Source organism: Dermacentor andersoni, chromosome 4 (genome assembly GCF_023375885.2).
Source record: "Dermacentor andersoni chromosome 4, qqDerAnde1_hic_scaffold, whole genome shotgun sequence".
NCBI classification, from domain to species: domain Eukaryota; kingdom Metazoa; phylum Arthropoda; class Arachnida; order Ixodida; family Ixodidae; genus Dermacentor; species Dermacentor andersoni.
Window position 1 is genome coordinate 214,170,535 of NC_092817.1, and position 20,133 is coordinate 214,190,667.

The 20,133-nt window shown below is 44.5% G+C and overlaps 1 protein-coding gene across 1 annotated transcript in view; it reads left to right on the top strand.

The window, feature by feature from the left end:
* LOC126538462 (DNA mismatch repair protein Msh6-like) overlaps nt 1–20,133 on the top strand; it is a 463,753-nt gene that overhangs the window by 314,465 nt on the left and 129,155 nt on the right. The window contains exon 21 of the mRNA XM_050185304.3: nt 17,629–17,877. Coding sequence (XP_050041261.2) covers nt 17,629–17,877 — 249 coding nt within the window. The remainder of the gene's footprint in view (nt 1–17,628; nt 17,878–20,133) is intronic.

The following is a 20,133-nucleotide window of genomic DNA, read 5'->3' on the forward strand; positions in this document are numbered from 1 at the left end:
TCACTTTCGTTTGTCTCGCCCTCGTATATCTTGGAGAACACCTGCTTTTTATATGTGCTCTCTGTTACAATTATAACATCGGTGCCATTACTCACAATACACGAGTGGTGACAGCTGCTCCTGCGCAGTACATCGGAACAAAGGATAGTGTCATTGAGATTTTCCCCTGGCAGTTACATAACTACAAAAATGTAAACAAGGTTCTTGAATGACAAAGTTTCAATAAAATATTTCTCCTCAAGTTTTTAATTTCATGGCCTTTACATTTTTCATATCAGCGGCATGCACTGCTTTGCTGGTTTCGAACTCGTATAGTTCTAAAGTTCACGTGATATTTTCTTTGCTTAATAAATAGGCAAAAAGCATGGAAGCATTGATACCAGTTACCGTATTTACCCGAATGTAATGCGACCCCAATTGTAACGCGAGGGTCGACTTTGCTAGGGCGAAACCGGGGGAAATAAAAGGAACACAATTGTAACGTGAGGATCGACTTTGCGAACGTGCAAGATCAAAGATGCAAAAACGAGAATGTAATGCGAGAAACACGAATGCAATGCAGGAAACAGACTATAGGAAAAGTCGAGAGCAGCTTTATTGAAGTACCTGCAAACTATGTCTAATCTTCATCCTCGCCACTGATGTCAGCGTTGCTGTCGTCATCACAGCTGGACTCCTCTTTGTCACTAGTTGTTCCCCACAGCAAATCGTCCTCACTTCCGTCGAGGGCATTTGAAATAAACATTTCTTAAATGCGCAGTAGACTGTTTCATGAGACAGCCCGTACCAAGCAGCTAAACCCACTGGGCAACAGTAGATGCACTCGGACGTTTCATTTTCCCTGCAGGTGTTGAGGTAGATCCACATTCAATCCAATCCCAATACAGCTGCCGCAAGCGATCCTTGAACAGCTTGTTCAAGCAAACACACTGGGCAACAGTAGATGCACTCGGACGTTTCATTTTCCCTGCAGGTGTTGAGGTAGATCCACATTCAATCCAATCCCAATACAGCTGCCGCAAGCGATCCTTGAACAGCTTGTTCAAGCAAACATCCAAGGGCTGAAGAATGGACGTCATTTTCGTTACCGACTCTTTCGGCGTGTAGAATATCGTTGCGTTTGAAGCCAGCAGTATACTGAGTGCGAGAGCACGCCATTTCGGATTAAGGCACATTAAACAGGCAGGAACAGACCAACGTGTCGAAGCGCTGAACAGACAATGCAACTATGCACTGCCTGAGGAGTTGGTGGCGTAGGTCATGTGGTATTATCGTGGAAACAAGTGCCCAGGACACGCCACCAGTGGCCCAAACGGATCGCTACGTCACTAGAATCACCTAGTGGTGAGAAAAAGGTACGTCCATTTTTTGTGCCATGAGGTGCTCATCGTAGAATCACCTAGTGGTGAGAAAAAGGCGCGTCCATTTCGCACGCCAATCGTTCGACACTCACGTGCGCGTTTGGTCCCTCTAAGGTGACTTGTCGCTGGCGCGCTCTCGTTGGTGTCGTTTGCTCTGCCTTTTTCGTGTTTGCACCGCATTTGTGACTCGCCCTGGCCATGGTTCATGTATTGGTTGACCGCTGAATTTGGAGCTCGTGACTTTGAAGGAGCAGGTCAGTCGACAGGCACGTAAATGCGGCACATTAAACGAGCTTAATAATGAGTGTTTGGTGCCTTTCTTAGCATTTTTATACCTAGCATTCGAATGTAATGCCGGGGGGGTGATTTCTCACTTCTATTTTTGGTAAAAAAACTCGCGTTACATTCAGGTAAATACGGTATTTTGAACACGATTTTTCGGACATACGAGTGTATTCTTTTATGAAAAAAATATATATTTTACTTGTCTTGACAGTGCTAGCATTCAAGAATTCGTTTACAGCATCTTTGGCAATGGCAATGTAGGTATTGTTTATGTATTTCATACCTTGACAAATTTCATGAGGAGGAGGCCGAGCTGCAATGTGATCCCTCCTCCCTGCCGGACGAAATTTCTGGCTATGCCACTGCTCCCAAGTATGTATATTCTGTATATTCTCAATGAAATTTTCCCTAACCAAAAAAACGCTATAACATATACAGGTGTGACCGTTCCGTTAAGGGAGATGGCGGTGTCCTTATCGCCATCAAGAAAGCGCTTGCTTCATACCACGTACATAGTGATTTTTCTCTGGAAATAGCGTGGGCCGTCTGTGCAACGGTATCGGTCAAGGTATTGGTTGGCGTCTGCTACCGATCGCCAGATTCTGATCTCTCCTTCATGACTAAACTTCATGCCAGTATTACTTCTGCCATGCAAACATGCCCAGCTGAATTCATTTACCTGGTTGGTGACTTTGACTTCCCGCACATTGACTGGCAGAATTTGTCAACCTCATGTCGCAGCTCAGCGGAGCTTATCAGCCTTACTTTAGACTTCAATTTTTTTCAAGTCATAAATCAACCAACTCATGGTTCTAACATTTTAGATCTTGTCTTCTGCAGTGCACCTGAAACGACTGGCAAAGTTCTGTACTTCGATGGTTTTAGTGACCACAAGCTTATTCATTTAGAGCTTAATGTCCCATTAGCATTTCAAGGTAACTACAACCAGGCAAATTCACAATTATAATAGAGCCTATTATAAAGAAATTAATAATAAGAGCAATGACTTTTTCATTCAAACGTTGTTGCTCTCATTTTCGGATAGGTCTGTTGAACACAGCTGGGTGCTTTTTAAGAACATGATAAATAATGTAGCATAGAAATATGTTCCCTTGATTTCTATCTCAAATGACAAATCTAAACCATGGTTCACAAAAGCTCTTCGTCGTCATTGAAATCAAAAGAAACGTCTCTACAAAAAGGCCATACTCGTGTCCACACCATCTGTTTGGGAAAAATACAGTGTATGCTTAAAGTCTTATTGTTCTGCTGTTCGCGTTTCTAACGATAAATATTTTCTCAAGACCTCTCCTCTCTTTTAAAATCCAATCCCAAAAAGTTTTGGCATGTGATATCTCCCGACAGTGCTAGTAATCATATTTCACTGACCAATGATGACCATCTACCACTCTTTGATAGTGAATGCCCTCATGCATTTAACAGGTGCTTTGCATCAGTATTCACGAGGACATACCCATTGTACCTGACCATGATTGGCAATATATGGCCCCTATTAATGTCACCGTTAAAGGTATCGCTCAACTCATTGATAACCTAAAGATTTCTACAAGTGCTGGTTTTGACAACATTAACTCTAAAATATTAAAAAGCACTGCATCAATTTCCAGTCGAATTCTTTGCCTCCTTTTCCAACAATCACTATCATCTGGCTTGCTCCCTACCGACTGGCAAATTGTCAAGATCGTTCCCGTATCTAAAAGTGGAAACAGAAATTAACCCAAAAACTACTTTCCAATTTCACTGACATGCATTTGCTGTAAATTACTCGAACACATTATCGCTTCTCACATTTACAGTCACCTCGAACATAATTCCTTCCTTTTTCCTGAACAGCATGGCTTCGAAAAGGATTTTCTTGTGATACTCAAGTGCTATAATTCACGACTGATTTGCATTTTAATATGGACGCTAATCTACAAACTGACTGCATCTTTTTAGATTTTGCTAAAGCCTTCGACCACGTTGCACATTCCCGTTTGTTTTCAAAATTATCTGCTATTGGCCTAGATTCTTTTACATTGTCATGGATTCGTAACTTTCTATCTTTCCGCCAACAGTTTACAACAGTTAGCAATTTTACTTCATCACTCTTTGACGTAACTTCAGGTGTACCTCAAGGCAGCGTTCTTCACCCTTTATTGTTTGTCATATACATTAACGACCTGCCCACTAACATATGTTTTAGTCTACGACTCTTTGCTGTTGACTGCATCATTTACCGCTCCATTAATTCCATGGATGATCATTTCGCCCTCCAAAGTGACCTTAACCTAATTTCCAGTTGGTGTAATAAATGGCAAATGACACTTCACTCGAATAAATGCAAGGTTATCTCTTTCAGGCCACAAGCGCACCAATTCTAACTTCTCATATCTCATAGATAGCACGGTATTGTCTCAGGCATCATCATACAAGTATTTAGGTATTCACCTCACACACCTCACACACATCTTTCATGGGCCACGCATGTCAACAATATTTGTGCGAAAGCTTCAAGGACACTAGGGTATCTGTGCCGGAACCTGTGGAATTCTCCTAACAATGTTCGAAAACTGGCCTATCTAACACTTTTGCGGCCACAGCTAGAATATGCAGCACACATATGGTCCGCACATCATAACTAAATAAACTTGCTAGAATCCGTACAAAATAAAGCTGCTCACTTCATTACACATAGCTACAGTCCCCTTTTGAGCGTAACACAGATAAAACTTGATATCTCTCTTGAGCCATTACATATTCGTTAATCAATCGCTCTTTTATGTTTATTTCATAAATATCCCCACTGCACCAGGCAATCTGCATTACCTTTCGAAGCACCGTCATGCATTTAGAGCTGTTTACATAATCAGTACAGCATCAAACGCATATACAGAAGAACACAAGCCTTCAATTCATCAGCCCTTCCACGTGCCATCGTTCTTTGGAATGATCTTCACGATAATATTGCATCCATATGCAACCATCAATCATTCCATGATCAGCTGCACAAATACTTTCAAGTGACATTGTGACGTTAAACCTTCCCTTGTATAAAATGTCGCAGTTATTGGCTATTGTGTTTTTTTAACCCCTGCTTTATTATTTTTTTTCTTGAGTTATAAGTCAGACATTTGTGCTGTATTTGTATACTTCAATTATTTTTTTTACTTTGCACTTATGTTTGTTGCTGCTTTTTAGTACTAGCCCTATGCAATGCTTTCCCTTTCCCTTTTTCTGACCTGTATATTTTGCATTTCTTATGATATCCTTGTTGTCCCCCTTACTCAATCGCCTTTGGCCCTGTAAGGTATTGTAAATAAATAAATAAATAAATAAATAAACCCGATTCAGTTTGTCTCCCTGGGCTGAGTACTCAAATTCAAGTGGCTGGTGTTTGTGTGTGACTATCATACATACTGTTTTAGTGGGAATTAAACATATTTGCCACTTATTACACCATTTGTTGATAAGGCACAGGTAACCATTGAGCTTAATTTGATTATCAACAGAGTTAACATGAGTGTAAATAATACAGTCATCTGAAAATAATCTGGCTTTAATTTCTGAGTCTACAATGAGATCGTCTATATATACAAGAAACAATAACGGCCCCAGTAACGAGCCCTGAGGCACTCCCGAAGTCGTATCGCAACCTGAAATGAATTCTTGTCAACACTCACAAAATGCCTGCGGCCCACCATAGTAGATTCTAGCCAACGAATGATATTTGGGTTTCTGAGTGCTGAGTGACATTTCCTTAGAAGTTTTCTATGATTTACCTGATCAAAGGTTTTCCTAGAGGCTAAATAAATTATGTCGATTTGACCCTTCTGATCAATAATTTCACTAAAATCGTGTAGTGTTTCTATTAATTGTGTGACCGTTGACCTTCTCTGCCGATAACTGTGTTGACAACTGTTAAAGAATTCAATGTGCTCTAGAAGCTTACAACAGGTCGACATTAAAACGATTGGGCAGTAATTACTGACCATTTTTGGATCTCCAGTCTTGAAAATACGGACTATTTTGCTAATTTTCCAGTCATTCGGTACCGTACTTGTTGACAACGACTCCCTAAAGATTAGTATGAGGTATTTGGCTGACCATTCTGCATATCGCTTCAAGAATAAATTAGGAATATCATCAGGGCCCATTGGATTGGATATTTTCAGGTCCAAAAATAAGGTCAGTAAGCCTTCCATCGAAAGGTTTGTCTTCAATTGCACGAGTTTCAAGAGCGGACCGAGCAACCACAGGCTTGTTATCGTCTTCACTGAAAACACTTGCAAAATATCCATTGAAACTGTCGCACATTTCTGACTTGCAACTTGTAGTTCTGCTCTCTGTCCACATCTCGGCGAGTTTTTCCTTTGCTATAGCCAATGGCCTCCAGAACTTTTGAGGTGATTCTCGTAGAAATTTTTCCATTGTAACATTATAAAACTTGAACTTGGAATGTTCGAGAAGGGACCTCAGTCTACAGCTTAGATCTAGTATATCACTCAACACAGCTGAATCACGTGTGCGTCGGTACATCTTTCTGCGCCGGCTCACTTTTCTTTTCAACTGAATAATGTTCCTTGTTATCCAAGAACTTAAGACACGTTTCTTTTTTTGTTATCAGTGGCACATAATGTCTTATGCACCTACTTGCACCTATGGACTAAATATTTGAATTCTAACCCTAATTTATAAAATGATAAAACCAATATCCTTCAATTTCTTGGTGTTACTTAGTACTGCTGCCTTTTCATTGTAGTTTCCAAAATGCACAATACCGGGCCTGGAACGGTCTGCGCTCGTTCGACCTATCCTGTGAATGCGCTCAGTGCTCGCCACAGAAACGCCCAGTTTATCCTGAACCCTTGCTACACTGTCTTTTAGCTGGTCGTACATTTCACGTGGAACTTCAGCAATGCCACGAATATTGACATTGTTCCGACGAGAGCGGTTTTCTGGGTCGTCTACCTTTGTCAACATTTCGTCCATGGTTGCACGCAAACTGGACAGTTCTTTCACCGATTCATCAAGCCTTGAAGACAATTTGGTCACACTAGATAAAACCGTTTCCATGCTAGCTAGTGCTTGCTTCATTTCAGATATATCCGCCTTAATTTCATTTTGACCTTCAATAAGAGTTTGCAACAAAGCTGCCGTATCAGGCCCCGGGCTAGTTTCAGTATCGCCACAGCACAACAGAAGGCCGAAAATGACATCGCAGCACTCAACAGCCATAGACAAGAGGGCATGTGGGCTCGGCAGCACCTGTAGACCAGGACAATCGTCCCCAATACAAGTGTAATCCCGTCTTTCACTAACCTGGACAAGGGTGAGAAATAAGTTCTTCATTCTGCTCGGGCCGGTGCCACCAAGCTCACTGCCGAAGTCGACGAAAGGCAGGCTCGAAGAAAACGCCCCTGTTGATAGTTTCGATGCCTCTGGTGTGGCCTGAGTGCCTATACAGCAGCTGCCAGTCCAGTGCCATTCGGTGACGCTTGTCACAACCGCCTCTGTAGCTCCTACGGTGCGTGTTGAAGCTCCCTTCACTCCTCTTTCATGGTTGCCCCTTCTCATCCTCCTTACAGGTCGCCATTTTGCATTTAGTAGTTAGTGAATAGTGCATGCGGTGCCAGCAAACTTATACGTCACTCCTTCCTCCTGTGCTCTCTTGGTCTGTGCGATATCGCGGTGAGCCAAATCACCATTGGGATTTTTGGCTTGGTCATGTTTACTCCATTGCCATTGCCGATGTGAGGGCTGCTTCGTCCGTGTTGTAATGCGCGGTTGGGTGAATGCTAACTCTGAAGTGATCTGATTCACTTCAATGTCACGTGATTGATTATTCCGTGATCACATCTGGCGGGTGGATCCACCCTTGTTGAAGAAGCGGGGAACAGAGCAATGGGCATGGACAAGTCATGCATCCGCAAATGGAGACAGTTTTCGCAATGATTTGAGCATTGTTGTATGCAGTTATTACTGCAGATTATATGCGCTGATATGTCTTTTTGTTTTTTCTGGGCTGTTGTGACTGGGGGTATGGGTTATACGTGGTGGCAGGTTATATGTGCTAAAAACGCTAAAATTCTGAACAGTTACCTGTTATGACAACGTTGGACATACAATTCTCACCGCCTAAGTCGATAAGCACCTCGTCACATGTTTATTGTTATGGTGCTTGTGTTTTGCAGTGCAGACCAAGCCTCAACACATGTGATCAGTGTTTCATTATTGATGGCATCCATTGTGTGACACGAAACCAGAGGTAGCTTCTGGTGTCTGTACGATTCCAAAACCACAACGTGTTTCCAAACCTGCACCAGAAGTTTACATGCCGGCCACATGACATCGGTGCACAGGCTGCCATTTCAGTCGCTCAAAATGACGCACTGCCTGACGCACAAACCTGGGACGCATGGGCAGGCGTGTACGATTAGCCCCGTGTGGTTGGGCCTTAACACACCCCCAATTTTTGCGGGCTTAAGCAAGAAACTAGAAGTGCACTTGAATGTAATACCAATGTCACATGGCCACTTTTGATTGCGGTCGAGTTTGATCCGAATCGGAATGCTCAACTGCAATCAGCTCCCTCCCATAGCTAAAGCAAATGCGCCAATTGCGGTAAAAAAAACTCGGCCTCGGTCAGGCCCCATCCTGATCGAAAGTGCACCATGTGACACCTGTATAACATGCCGCCGATTCATCAATGAAATACATGTGTGTATATATATATATATATATATATATTGTGAGCATTATTTTACCCCTTCATCTTCTTCATCTGTATATATTCATCATCATGGCCAGAGTCATCGTCCAATACTTTATTTGTGTGTGCAGAAGGTGTACCAGTCCTAGCATTGATTGATACGGGAGCAGCTATTTCTATTATTCACGCTGACTTGTGCTCTCGTCTACGCAAAGTTACTGCACCTTACAGTGGAGCTCTTCTTCGTGGTGCAAATAATGTTGTGATTCGGCCATCGGAACAATGCACCGTTAGAGTTTCGATCGACGGGATACGCCACTATATCCAGTTCGCAGTGTTGACTTCCTGTACTCACATGCTTATACTAGGGTGGGACTTTCTCTCTTCAGCGTCTGCTTTCAACTCGTGCCGTCAACGCCTCGTTAACTTGACAGAGACTGACAATCGCTTACGAACTGCTGACAATTGTATGGTGCCCCTGGCCGCGAACAACTCCTTGTAGCTAACTCTGACATCACCGATGGTGACGTTTTAGTTGTACCATCAGCTCGTTGCTTATCCAAAGGGATTGCTCTGGCACCCAGCCTTGTTCGCTTCACCAACGGCACGGCCACTTTGGCTGTACTCAACACAACCAATGAGCCAGTGTTGCTTTCTAAAGGCGCCGTTCTCATCTGCGTCTTAGACACTCAGGCTGTCTCTGCGCTTACCTCGACTACTGCTGTTTCACAACCACCCACAGCTATGGATCTGGTCCCTTCTTCTGTTCTCGCTAGTACCATCAGCTCCGACCTAACGCCACAGCAGATGGGGGAGTTACTGGCATTGTTATACAACCATAAAGATTCCTTTGACGTCCACTTTCCTCTTCTGGGACAGACTCCTGGATGGCTTATCGCATACACACAGATGGAATTTCCATCGTACGCCGGCGACCATATCGCATTTCTTTTGCTGAACGCCAGATAATCGATACCCACGTTGCCGACATGCTGAAACGTAGCATAATCCGCCCATCCTCAAGCCCTTGGTCGTCACCTGTCGTTTTGGTGCGTAAGAAAGACGGCTCAGTGCCATTTTGCGTAGACTACCGTGCCTTGAACAAAATAACCCACAAAGATGTATATCCGCTGCCCCGAATCGATGAAGCGTTAAATTCATTACAAGGCGTGGAGTATTTCTCCAGCTTTGATCTATGCTCCGGATACTGGCAGATCCCCATGCACGAAGCAGACAAGGAGAAAACCGCCTTTGCCACACCCGATGGACTTTATGAATTTAACGTAATGCTTTTCGGCCTGTGTAAAGCTCCCGCCACGTTTGAACGGATGATTGACACCATACTGCGTGGCCTAAAGGGGAAGACTTGCTTATGCTACCCATATTTTCATCGACCTTCCATCAGCACTTGCAGCGCCTCGACGAAGTCCTGACATGCCTCTCAGCTGCTGGCCTTCAGCTGAATACAAAAAAGTGCCACTTCGCCAGCAAAACCATCAAAGTGCTCGGACACCTTGTCAACAAGGAGGGCCTTCGACCCGACCCCGACAAGATTACCGCTGTCCTTCGCTTCCCCACGCCTTAACGCGCCAAAGACTTGCGTAGCTTCCTTGGCCCAGCTTCGTATTTCCGGCGCTTCATACGTAACTTTGCCACCATTGTAGCGCCGCTCTATCAACTCCTTTCTTCTGGCACTCCCTACGTATGGTTGGACTCACGTCCGAACCTGCCCTCACGTCCGAACCTGTGCTTTGTCGTTTCGACAACACCGCACCCACTCCTCTACATACTGACACCAGCGGACACGGTATTGGTGCTGTTCTTCTACAACGTCAGCAAAATTCTGAAGAATGTGTGGTTGCATACGCAAGTTGCACACCAACAGCTGCAAAGAAAAATTATACGATTACTGAGCAAGAGTGTCTCGCCGTTGCTTGGTCTGTCCAAAAATTTCGGCCTTATCTGTACGGCCGCCACTTTACGGTCGTTAATGGGCACGTTGCAAGTGCTAGGCGGCGCCCTGTCTTCCCGACTCCTAGCGCCATCTGATGAATAGTTGCGCAAATGCGGTAGGATTACTCACGGCGTCAGCAGCCCGCGCTGCGTGTTTGGCACCCTGTCAAACAGTAGCGATGGCGCGAAACAGCGTGCCGATAATAATTTTAACCAGGTTTCAGGAATTACAAGCCCTCCACAGCTTTTTTCGTGAAAAAAATTTAGAGAAAGAAAGTCGTCTACTTGAAGTGGGGCACCTCTATGACGTGAGGGAAGTGTTGAATTCGCACTGATCGGAAGTGACTGCTAGGTGTATTCCGCAAACGAAAAATAACGCACCAGCGAGGTGCGTGAAGCTTAGCGTAAGTTACTTCGTTATCTACGGTGTGGACGCATGAAATTATAGGCGACATTGATTCTTGAAGATCGGCGACAGCAGACAAATCCTAGCGGGAGCTGCGATTGCCGTGCTGGCATCGCAGGGAAGTGCAAGGACGCCGCAGGAGTTTCCCTGTACATACAGGACGGCAAATACGAATCCAAAACAGCTCATCCAAGAACGTGGGGCATATGAACGACTCGTAAGACCTACCCGAGATATTCTAACGTTGCTCTCCCCAAACACACAAAAAAGGGGAGGAACTTACCAGTTGTGTTAGACTACGCTGGGAAAATATTTTCGCCCAAGTTACTGGAAGTGTGATACTTTTATGTTGCAATTTTCCAGTGCGTGCAAAGGAGGTTCCAATAAACCACGGCGTCAAAAATTTTGGTGATCTCAACTGCCCCTTAGTTGATATGCTGGGTGCAGAAGGGTGTATCCCAGCTCAAACAGCTGCAGCCCCCTCCTCAAATCTCTCAGCAAGCCCTAGCGCTCTTTGAATGGGAGAGGATTGGGAAAGAGTTCCACTGCTTTACTGTGGTACAGTGTGGGAAGAAACTACTTTGTTTGCTGCATATCCTGGTACGCACTGCAGGTGTCCTGTTGCTGCCATCATTGCTGTAAGAGCAAAGAATTCAGCGTTAACGCGCTTGGCATAACGCCGGAACATAAAACAGCTTATGCCGTCGGACGAGTGCTATCCAGTGTTGACGCCATTCTGCTTCATACGGTCGGCTTGGAAACCTGTAAAACTTTGTTCCTCGTGAGTTGGTGTACGTGCTGTTGCAGCCCCCTACGCAACAGCTCGTGTTGCACTTCGCCATTGCTCAGAAAAGGCAACAGCTACGCGCGAAACAGTGCGCAGACAGGCTTTCCGAACGCAAGCGGGTCGGTCGTATCCTGCCGGTTCCGCGCTCGCTGCCGCGAGGGGCACCCTTGTAGGCGCGGGAACTACGTTCGCAACCTGCCTATGATCACCATGCCTTGTGCTGGTTGGCGATGCTAAAGAATTTAACGGGACGTCCCGGCCATTGGATACTTCGTTTACAAGAATACGACTTCGACGTCACCTACAAATCTGGAAAGAAACACCAGGATGCCGATGCTCTCTGTCGTCGTCCCCTACCACCGTCTTCAAATGCTGCTTGCTTACTACCTTCCGTGAGGAAACCGCAGGGCGCGTCGCCTGCATTCCCTTCGCTCGCTGCTCTCGACCGGCTCCCATCCAGCCAATCTCATACGTTTGCCTCTAGCCAACGTAATGACTCCTACTGCCACTCCGTTATGGAACATATTCGCGGATCTTCTCGCCCACCTAACGCTCGGCTCCGTCGGCAGTTGAAGAACTTCAAGATCGAAAATTCGATATTATACAGGTACGTGTTTCATCCCGAAGGACACCGTTGGGTTCCTGTCGTTCCCCAATCACTTCGGGCCCAGATATTGGAGACCTTTCACGACGATCCCACTGCCAGTCACTTTGGTTTCCATAAAACCTATGAGCGAATTCGCAGCCGCTTCTCTTGGCCTGGACTTGCAACCAGCGTAGCCAAATACATGGCTTCCTGTTCGCTCTGCCAACACCGCAAACGACTGACCTCACCTCTGGCTGGATTGCTGCAACCTGTCCCGTGTCCTGAAGCTTCTTTCGCAGTCGTTGGTATCGACCTCTATGGACCGCTACCCTTAACCACTGGCGGTAAACAATGGAACGTCACAGCTGTAGACCACTTGACACGGTACGCTGAAACAGCCGCACTGGCTTCGGGATCTGCCGAGGAGGTTGCGGCCTTTTTCTTGGAAGCCATATTTTTACGGCACGGAGCCCCACGTGTCCTTTTGAGTGACTGCGGCAGCACCTTTCTTTCTAAACTTCTCAACGATGTTCTCCGTGCATCCAATACCATTCATAAAACGGCTTCCAGCTACCACCCTCAAACTAATGGTCTCACAGAGCGCTTTCATCGCACAATGTCCGACATGATATCTATGTACATCAACCCTGACCGCACCAATTGGGATGTCATTCTACCATTCGTCACTTTCGCATACAACACGGCCGTCCAACGCACTACAGGGTACTCACCCTTTTTCCTTGTGTACGGTCGCCAACCTATCACTACCTTCGACGTTTCTTTCTTCAGTGTCACCGTGCCCTTGTCCACATCAGTGTGTGAGCAGTTCTTTTCGCACATTGCCCGGTGTCGCCAATGTGCCCGCCTCAACACCGACACCAGTCAACATGGCAAAATTCGCTATGATGCATCTCACCGTGTCGTTTCCTTCCACCCTGGAGATGAAGTGTTACTGTAGACCCCAGTTCGCGCTCCTGGATTGTGCGAGAAATTTGAGTCCCGTTTTATCGGGCCCTACATTGTTCGGGAACAGACTTTGCCAGTTAACTATCGTGTCACTCCAGTTGTTCTGCCTTTGGACGGCCGCTGCCATGCCACAGAGATTGTGCATGTTTCGCATTTAAAGCGCTTCATACAGCGTTTCACGCCATATCCAGCGTAACTAGCGGCCAGGTTGGCCGCTTCCTCGCGCAGAGGAAATTTTGTGAGCATAATTTTACCCCTTCATCTTCATCTGTATATATTCATCATCATGGCCAGCGTCATCGTCTTTAGGGCGCAACCTGCGAAATAAACCGTTGAAGCTTAACAGCTGTCTCGCAATATATATAGCATGCCCCCATATTCGCTATCAAAAAAATAAAAAAGAGAGGGACTACCTGATTTTGCTTTTTTTTTTTAGCTTTCACATCAAAAGCAGTGCATCGTCATCTTCATTTGTGTGCCGTTGGCCACAGGTACCAAACGCACAGGGGTGGTATTCTTGAGTGATCACTTTAGATGCAGCTATCGCTTTGGCATTGCTATTTCAGCTGTATATTAATGACATTGTTACCGTCATTACACCAGGAACACAAGTTTGATTGTTTGCAGATGACTGTGCGTTATTTCGTCAAATTATGTGTGTGGAAGATCAAAACGAACTTAACACAAGTCTGACAATGTGCCTGATTGGTGCAGTGAATTTTCTATGACTGTTCACATAAAAAAAAAAACAGTTTTTATTGAGATAACCCATAAAAAGAATCAGTTAAACCATACTGATCAACTAGGCTGATCAACACTAAAACAGGTTTATAGCTACAAGTATTTAGGCGTAACTAACATTCTTACCTGGAAATTGCATAACCTTAGAAATGCCCCCTCAAATATTAAACTCCTAACATATTACACCTGCATCAGACCGAAACTAGAATATGCATCTACAGTGTGGGACCCTTTTACTAAAGAAAACATTAACAAAGAATTCAAAGAAAGGCTGTCAGGTTTGTTTATTCAAAATTTATATAGATTCTCCTACCAATCTTATGGTGACTAACAAGATTGAAACACTTGAAGATCAAAAAAGGAAATCTCACCTTTACTTCCTTCAGTCACTACTGAATCATTAACTCGCAATAGACTCCTCCCTATACTTATCCCCTCTATCTACCCGACGTACCCGACACCATCACACGCAGTCACTAACACCATGCTTTACGACAACTAACTGCTATAAATTGTTTTTTTCCTGCGTATTATATCTGAATGGAACAATCTTACAACTTCGTTGTAATTTTAATACTGTGTTGTGTTCCGTATTCTTATTCTTGTTGTACATTTACTATGTTGTGCCTGTCCTGCTTGGACCCTGTTGTGGTCTGCAGTATGTAATAAATTGATTAATTAATTAAAGACCCTGCATTGGACTTGCCGAAGTATGCAGCCGACAGCGTTCCTGGCACTGTACGCCGATAGCCAGCATGGCACAGCCCCATAAACGCTGGTGGCTGATAAGCCGACGCATTCTGTGCTGAGTTGTGCGAAATCTCACAAAAGTGATAGTATCTTTGATGGCCGAGAATACCACTATAGACAGTAGTCGAGTACAAAATGAACCAATAGCAACCTTCATAAAAGCATGGTCTGTCGTCATTTTGTGATGGCGATGACACCATGTCTGATGACTCTGGTAGTAAGAGTTTGCCAATGCCGCAAACACTGTTATTATTTCATATAGTAACACACAGACAATTTTTGGTCCCATTTTCTCGGAAAAGGGGTTTGCATTAGATTCAGTTAAGTACGGTAAGTCCTCCAGCTACACATTCGTCTTATAATTGTGACGGCCTTATAACCGATTAAATACATTAATTAATGCTAGGTCGCTGTTGGCATTGATGTTGTCAATGCTTTCGATATTCTTTTCCAACCACCACCTTATTCTCTGTGCATCCTACGTTGCGAGTATCGACCATGTTTTAGGCTTATGATCATCATTGTTATATGTACCGCTGCTGGAATGCCAACACTGTTTTAATGAGGGTGGCAATGAACAATTGTCATGCACACCATTATTTTGTCTGGAACATCTTCTTCACGATGAGCATACCCTACTCATTCTAATATAAGGTGAGGTTTAGAGTCCTTAGACTTTAACTCCCTCCCCCTTTCTCCACACTTTATATGTGAGGCTGGTAGATGCAGTTACTATTTCAATATGGGGGCATGAGCACCACATTTCCGGCTATCCAGATTTCAGGGGGCACAACAAATTGTAGCTACTAATAAGCCTTGGCAGGTTAGGCAGTACCATATTTTTGCATGTATACCTGCACCGACAACTGGAAAATTTTAACAGTAAAAGCGGGGTGCAGGTTATAGGTGAATTTCGCCTTGAGGTGTGGCTTCATGGCAGCGTGAACTTTGCTTTATGACGTGGCTTCACTACAGTGTGTTGCCATAAATTCACCATGTTCCTATGGGTGGGCAGTGCAACCCGGAGGAAAGACAAGAGGAAATACACAATACGAGCGCAGTTAACACGGCAAGCTGGGCGAGTTGGTGATTGAACATGTTCGTATGGTTGGGCAGTACAATCTGGACGAAAAACGAAAGGAAGTACACATTATGGAGCAGTTTTATTCATTTTTCTTGCGCTCACATTGTGTACTTCCTCTCGTCTTTTGTCCGGGTTGCGCTGCCCACCCATAGGAACATGTTCAATCACCAACTCGCCCAGCTTGTCGTGTTAATTCATAAATTCACACCATAAGGTGAAGTTCGGGCTGCCATGTAGTTGCACTTCAGAGCAAAATTTTCGTATAACCCGCGCCGATTATTCCAGGGGTTTCCGATTATTCAGTATTTCAGGCAGTCGCTGCTGAGTCTCCATAATTCGTCCGCAATTTTATATTCTTATATTAGTGTGCATACTTCAGTTCGTCTTCTGGGGTCCCCAACTGCATCCTCACCTTATAGTCTAATAAATATGTTAATGTAATCCTTGTTAGCTACAGTACAGTCAAGTTCTGTTAATTCGACCCTGATGAGATCGACGGAACTGATTGATATGTCTGGCGGGTCAAATTAAAGAAGGTGCAGAAATAACAGCTGTGCATTAGGATCGGGTAAATACCATAATCGGACGTTGTGAGCTACAGTTATTGCTTTAAAATATTTCCAGGACATTCCAAAATAATCATGTTTGATGGGAGATGGCATCAGTTGAGTTGTGCGAACAACACATTTACTGTCCTTTATATAACATAATAATAATCTTTATTTCTCTCTTTCCACAGAATACAGAATGAGAGCGGACGTAAGGGTAAAGCCGCATGCAGCGGCTTGAAAAAACCCCATTACGCCCGACATGACAGTCTGACGAGGAAACAGCTTAGTTATGACAAACGCAGAGAAATACTGGAAACATTGGAATACATTGCGAAATTTGTGAACATACAAGGGCAAAAATACAGTAGGGATCAGTAAGAAAATATACGTACAAAATTGAGAACATCCTTAGTGCATTTGTTAACATTGTGTGATGTAAGAAACAATAGTGCGACATACAAAAAACAGAACGAAACACCATACATTAGTGCAGGAGCGGCAAAACACTAATTAACTTGTTTTTCGATATTTCTTCCAGTGAGATGCTATTCCGTTCAAGTGTGTTAAGGTAACAGGGAAGTTTACCATAACAGGTAAACTTTAGGTTCAGCGAGGCAGATGCTGCTGCTAAAGGGATCACTATTGGCCTCACCATAAAGTCAGACCAACCTGCTGACTGGTGAAGTTCGAATTATCTGGCGAAAGCCAAATTGAGGATCAAAATAACCAAAGTTTGGGACTGTAGAAATGTATGGGCGCCGGCCAAGACCTTCGGTCGGGATCGAATTAATCAGTCAAATTTACAAAACTGTACGCTATTTCTGATTGTGGCCTCTGAAAAAAATGCACAGATGCCACTCCTCTCAGATTCTGCCTGAGGCCTTGCACTATTTGCCCGGCACTGTTGCTGTGCGATAGCTCAGTGGATAGGGAGCTCGACTCCCAAAGGCACATTGCTCCACTGGCATGGGCTCTAATTCCAGTAAAGGCAATTATGGAGCAGTTTTATTATATTTTTTTTTCATGCTCTGGCATATGAAGCCATGACATATGACGAGGTGGCCTAATAACTAAAAATTGTCGTTATGGCTTGTCAGTGACAGCAGCCACCACAACTGTGATGGAATCGACGGATGGGATGGAAGGACGAAACAAATCCAATGAGGACACTTGAGTGCTTGGTTAAAACACGTTGGCGGGCTAGTTGGTTAGAATCCATGGTAGAGTGTATAAGCGCGACTGGACGAGGACAAAGAAACGAGGACGAGTGTCTGTATCTGTTTCTTTCTTCGTCCTCGTCCAGTCGCGCTTATACACTCTACCATGGACTTGAGTGCTATCACAGTAAAATTTCGTGGAACTGCTGCACCCCCACTTTATGTGTTTTCAAAGATCTTCCAACCTCATGTAGTTATCCTTGGTTCAGGTTCGATCCATCTGTTGCAGGCGCTGCAAGGTTTCCAAAAGGTCGCACAGGTGGTGCCACTCTGGCTGGATGTGCTACCATTGCTGACGTCGCAAGTGCTAGCAAGGTGCCTGTCTGTCGGCAGTGAGGCAGGCCAGTTCCCAGATTTGGCAGACTCGCTCAAGTTTTTTGAGCATGCTTTTGACCATGAGCAAGCGCGGAAGGAGGGCCGCATAACACCTATGCCTGGCGTCGATGACGACTATGATAAGGCCATGCAGAGCATCAAGGTACACTTTCGTTCATTTAACTTTTTTTTAGTTAACTCTGGCCGAAAGTCCTGGCAAATACATTTCTACGGGTCAACATTTTAATTACTTCTATCCCGAAATCTAATGAACACTTTAAGTGTGATCTGAGATGCGATAAATCTAAAAGCTGATAAACAAGAAAAATTTGTAGGGGTTTGTGAATACCAGATCATAGATCTTGAATGAAATATTGAATTGAAAAAAAAATCTAAATGTTGATATATAATATCGAATATCAGTAAATTTATCACAAAGCACTGCATATGCTTGGAAGTCTATTAGCATTGAACAAGAATGTTGCAAGCTATCGGTAACTTATTGCACATTTGACTGGCGGTCCTGCGAAGTTTCAAAGGTGGTTTAACAATCTAACAAAGCTTCACCTGAACAAAAAGCGTTCTTCTACAGTGTTAACGAATTTGGCGTAATGCTACTAAAGACATTTGTATCCAAAATATGCCTTCATTGTTGTTTTACATAACCATTAAAGTGCATTAAAAGTGCCCTTGAAAGACCCGTCAAATATGCCATTAGACCAGTCGAAAATACCGCTAGCAGCTCAGTTTTACATAAATATCTGAAAAATATATTTTTTAAATCAATATAATGTGTGTTAACTCGTTCGTTACCACACCTATTCAGATCAATCACCAGTGATCGATGCTTTAGATTGCCAAGTTCAACCTGTTGGATCTGTTTCTTATCCACCTAAGGCCATCCAGTAGTTAGTACTGGCACTGAACTTCCAGAATCAGTTTAAATTTTCCGGCAGTGTTGTGATTTTTGATGGACCTTCTTGAGAACTAATGTGCACATGTTGTAACGAAAAGAGGTGTGGCTGTCATCTTCTGCTGTGCTCGAGAAAAATGCATGCCGCTCACGATTACGCCATACTAGCATCAAAATTTTGTTATCAAATGACTCCCAACAAGTCAAGAATTAAATTGTATCGCCCGCTTTGCCGTTCGAAAATGCCGAGTGGTGATAATTAACTCAAAATGGCGCCAGCTACTCACTAGTGAGCTTTGGCTTGGAGTTCGAGTCGTTTTATTCCGCCAAAGTGTATTTGTGAAAGTCCACCGCATGTCCAACATGTGGACCTGGCATTTTCAACCAGTTTCCAAGAGTATCGGATTCACTTCTTTCGTAAAATCTCGTGTTCTCACCCGTGCTCTTGGGACAAAGTAATGACAACACTGTAGTGCAAACAATCACAAGGGCATTTATTGCACCTTTCATAGATTAATGCCTGCTAGCCGAGTTGCTATCCACAAAACATGCCGATGGGCACGGGACAAATCTTGAAGTCCGACTCACTGCGATCAGATAGCAAGGGAATGTGTTCACCCCGTGCTGGACACCAACGCATTGCGCGTATGGTCACGCGAACGGTGGCGCATTCGAACGCCTCGTGAGACGGTCTCACAGAAGCATGGATTGGCGCACACACGGAGTGTCTGTGCCACTTGCCGAACCCGAACCAAAGAGGAAGCGCCTTCTCCTTTCCGTGCCCAAGTAACCCCGCCGTTAGGTGGCGTTAGCAGCGCAACATTTGCGCCATCTCTCGTAGTGTGCTTCAACCAGACCGACTGCCGCGAGCATCAGGCCACGCGGCGAAGCCGGATTACAGGAGACGGAACTATGCGGGAAAACAACATATCAGGGGACGCATGAAAGTCGCGCATCCCCACAAATCCAGGCAAGAGATGCTGCGAGTGTCACTGCGCAGTTATCGAAAGTCGCTCCCATGGCATCATCCAGCGCAGCTGCATCGTTTGAAAAGTGTCGTGCTCAAATCTATGCGGTACCCGCACTTGAATTGAGGGATGAGGACTCGAAGTTATCATTCCGAAGATGACAGCAACGCAGATTCAAGCTCTGACGGTGACAATGTTTTGACTCAGCGGGGGCATCTGCAGCTGTTCACTGGCGAGTTTTCTTTACGGCCTTGAGCGGTCTCCTTCCTTGTGCGCGCTTATCTGCCGGTCTTTTTGTAAGACCTGAGAGCTCTATTGATTAACTTCAGGGTGCATACTTCGCTTGGTCATGATGTGCTGCCATCGGCAGCAAAGAAGCTTCCGTTCATGCCAAGAAAGCCGCCCATAGCACATCTCGGCCCAGCACTACGAATCAGCGCAAGACAGATTACAACGGCGTGTGATTTCTTTCTACTCTTCTTCTCTGCAGAGGTGATAAAGACAATCTGCAAAAATGCAAACAGACATGCTTGGATGC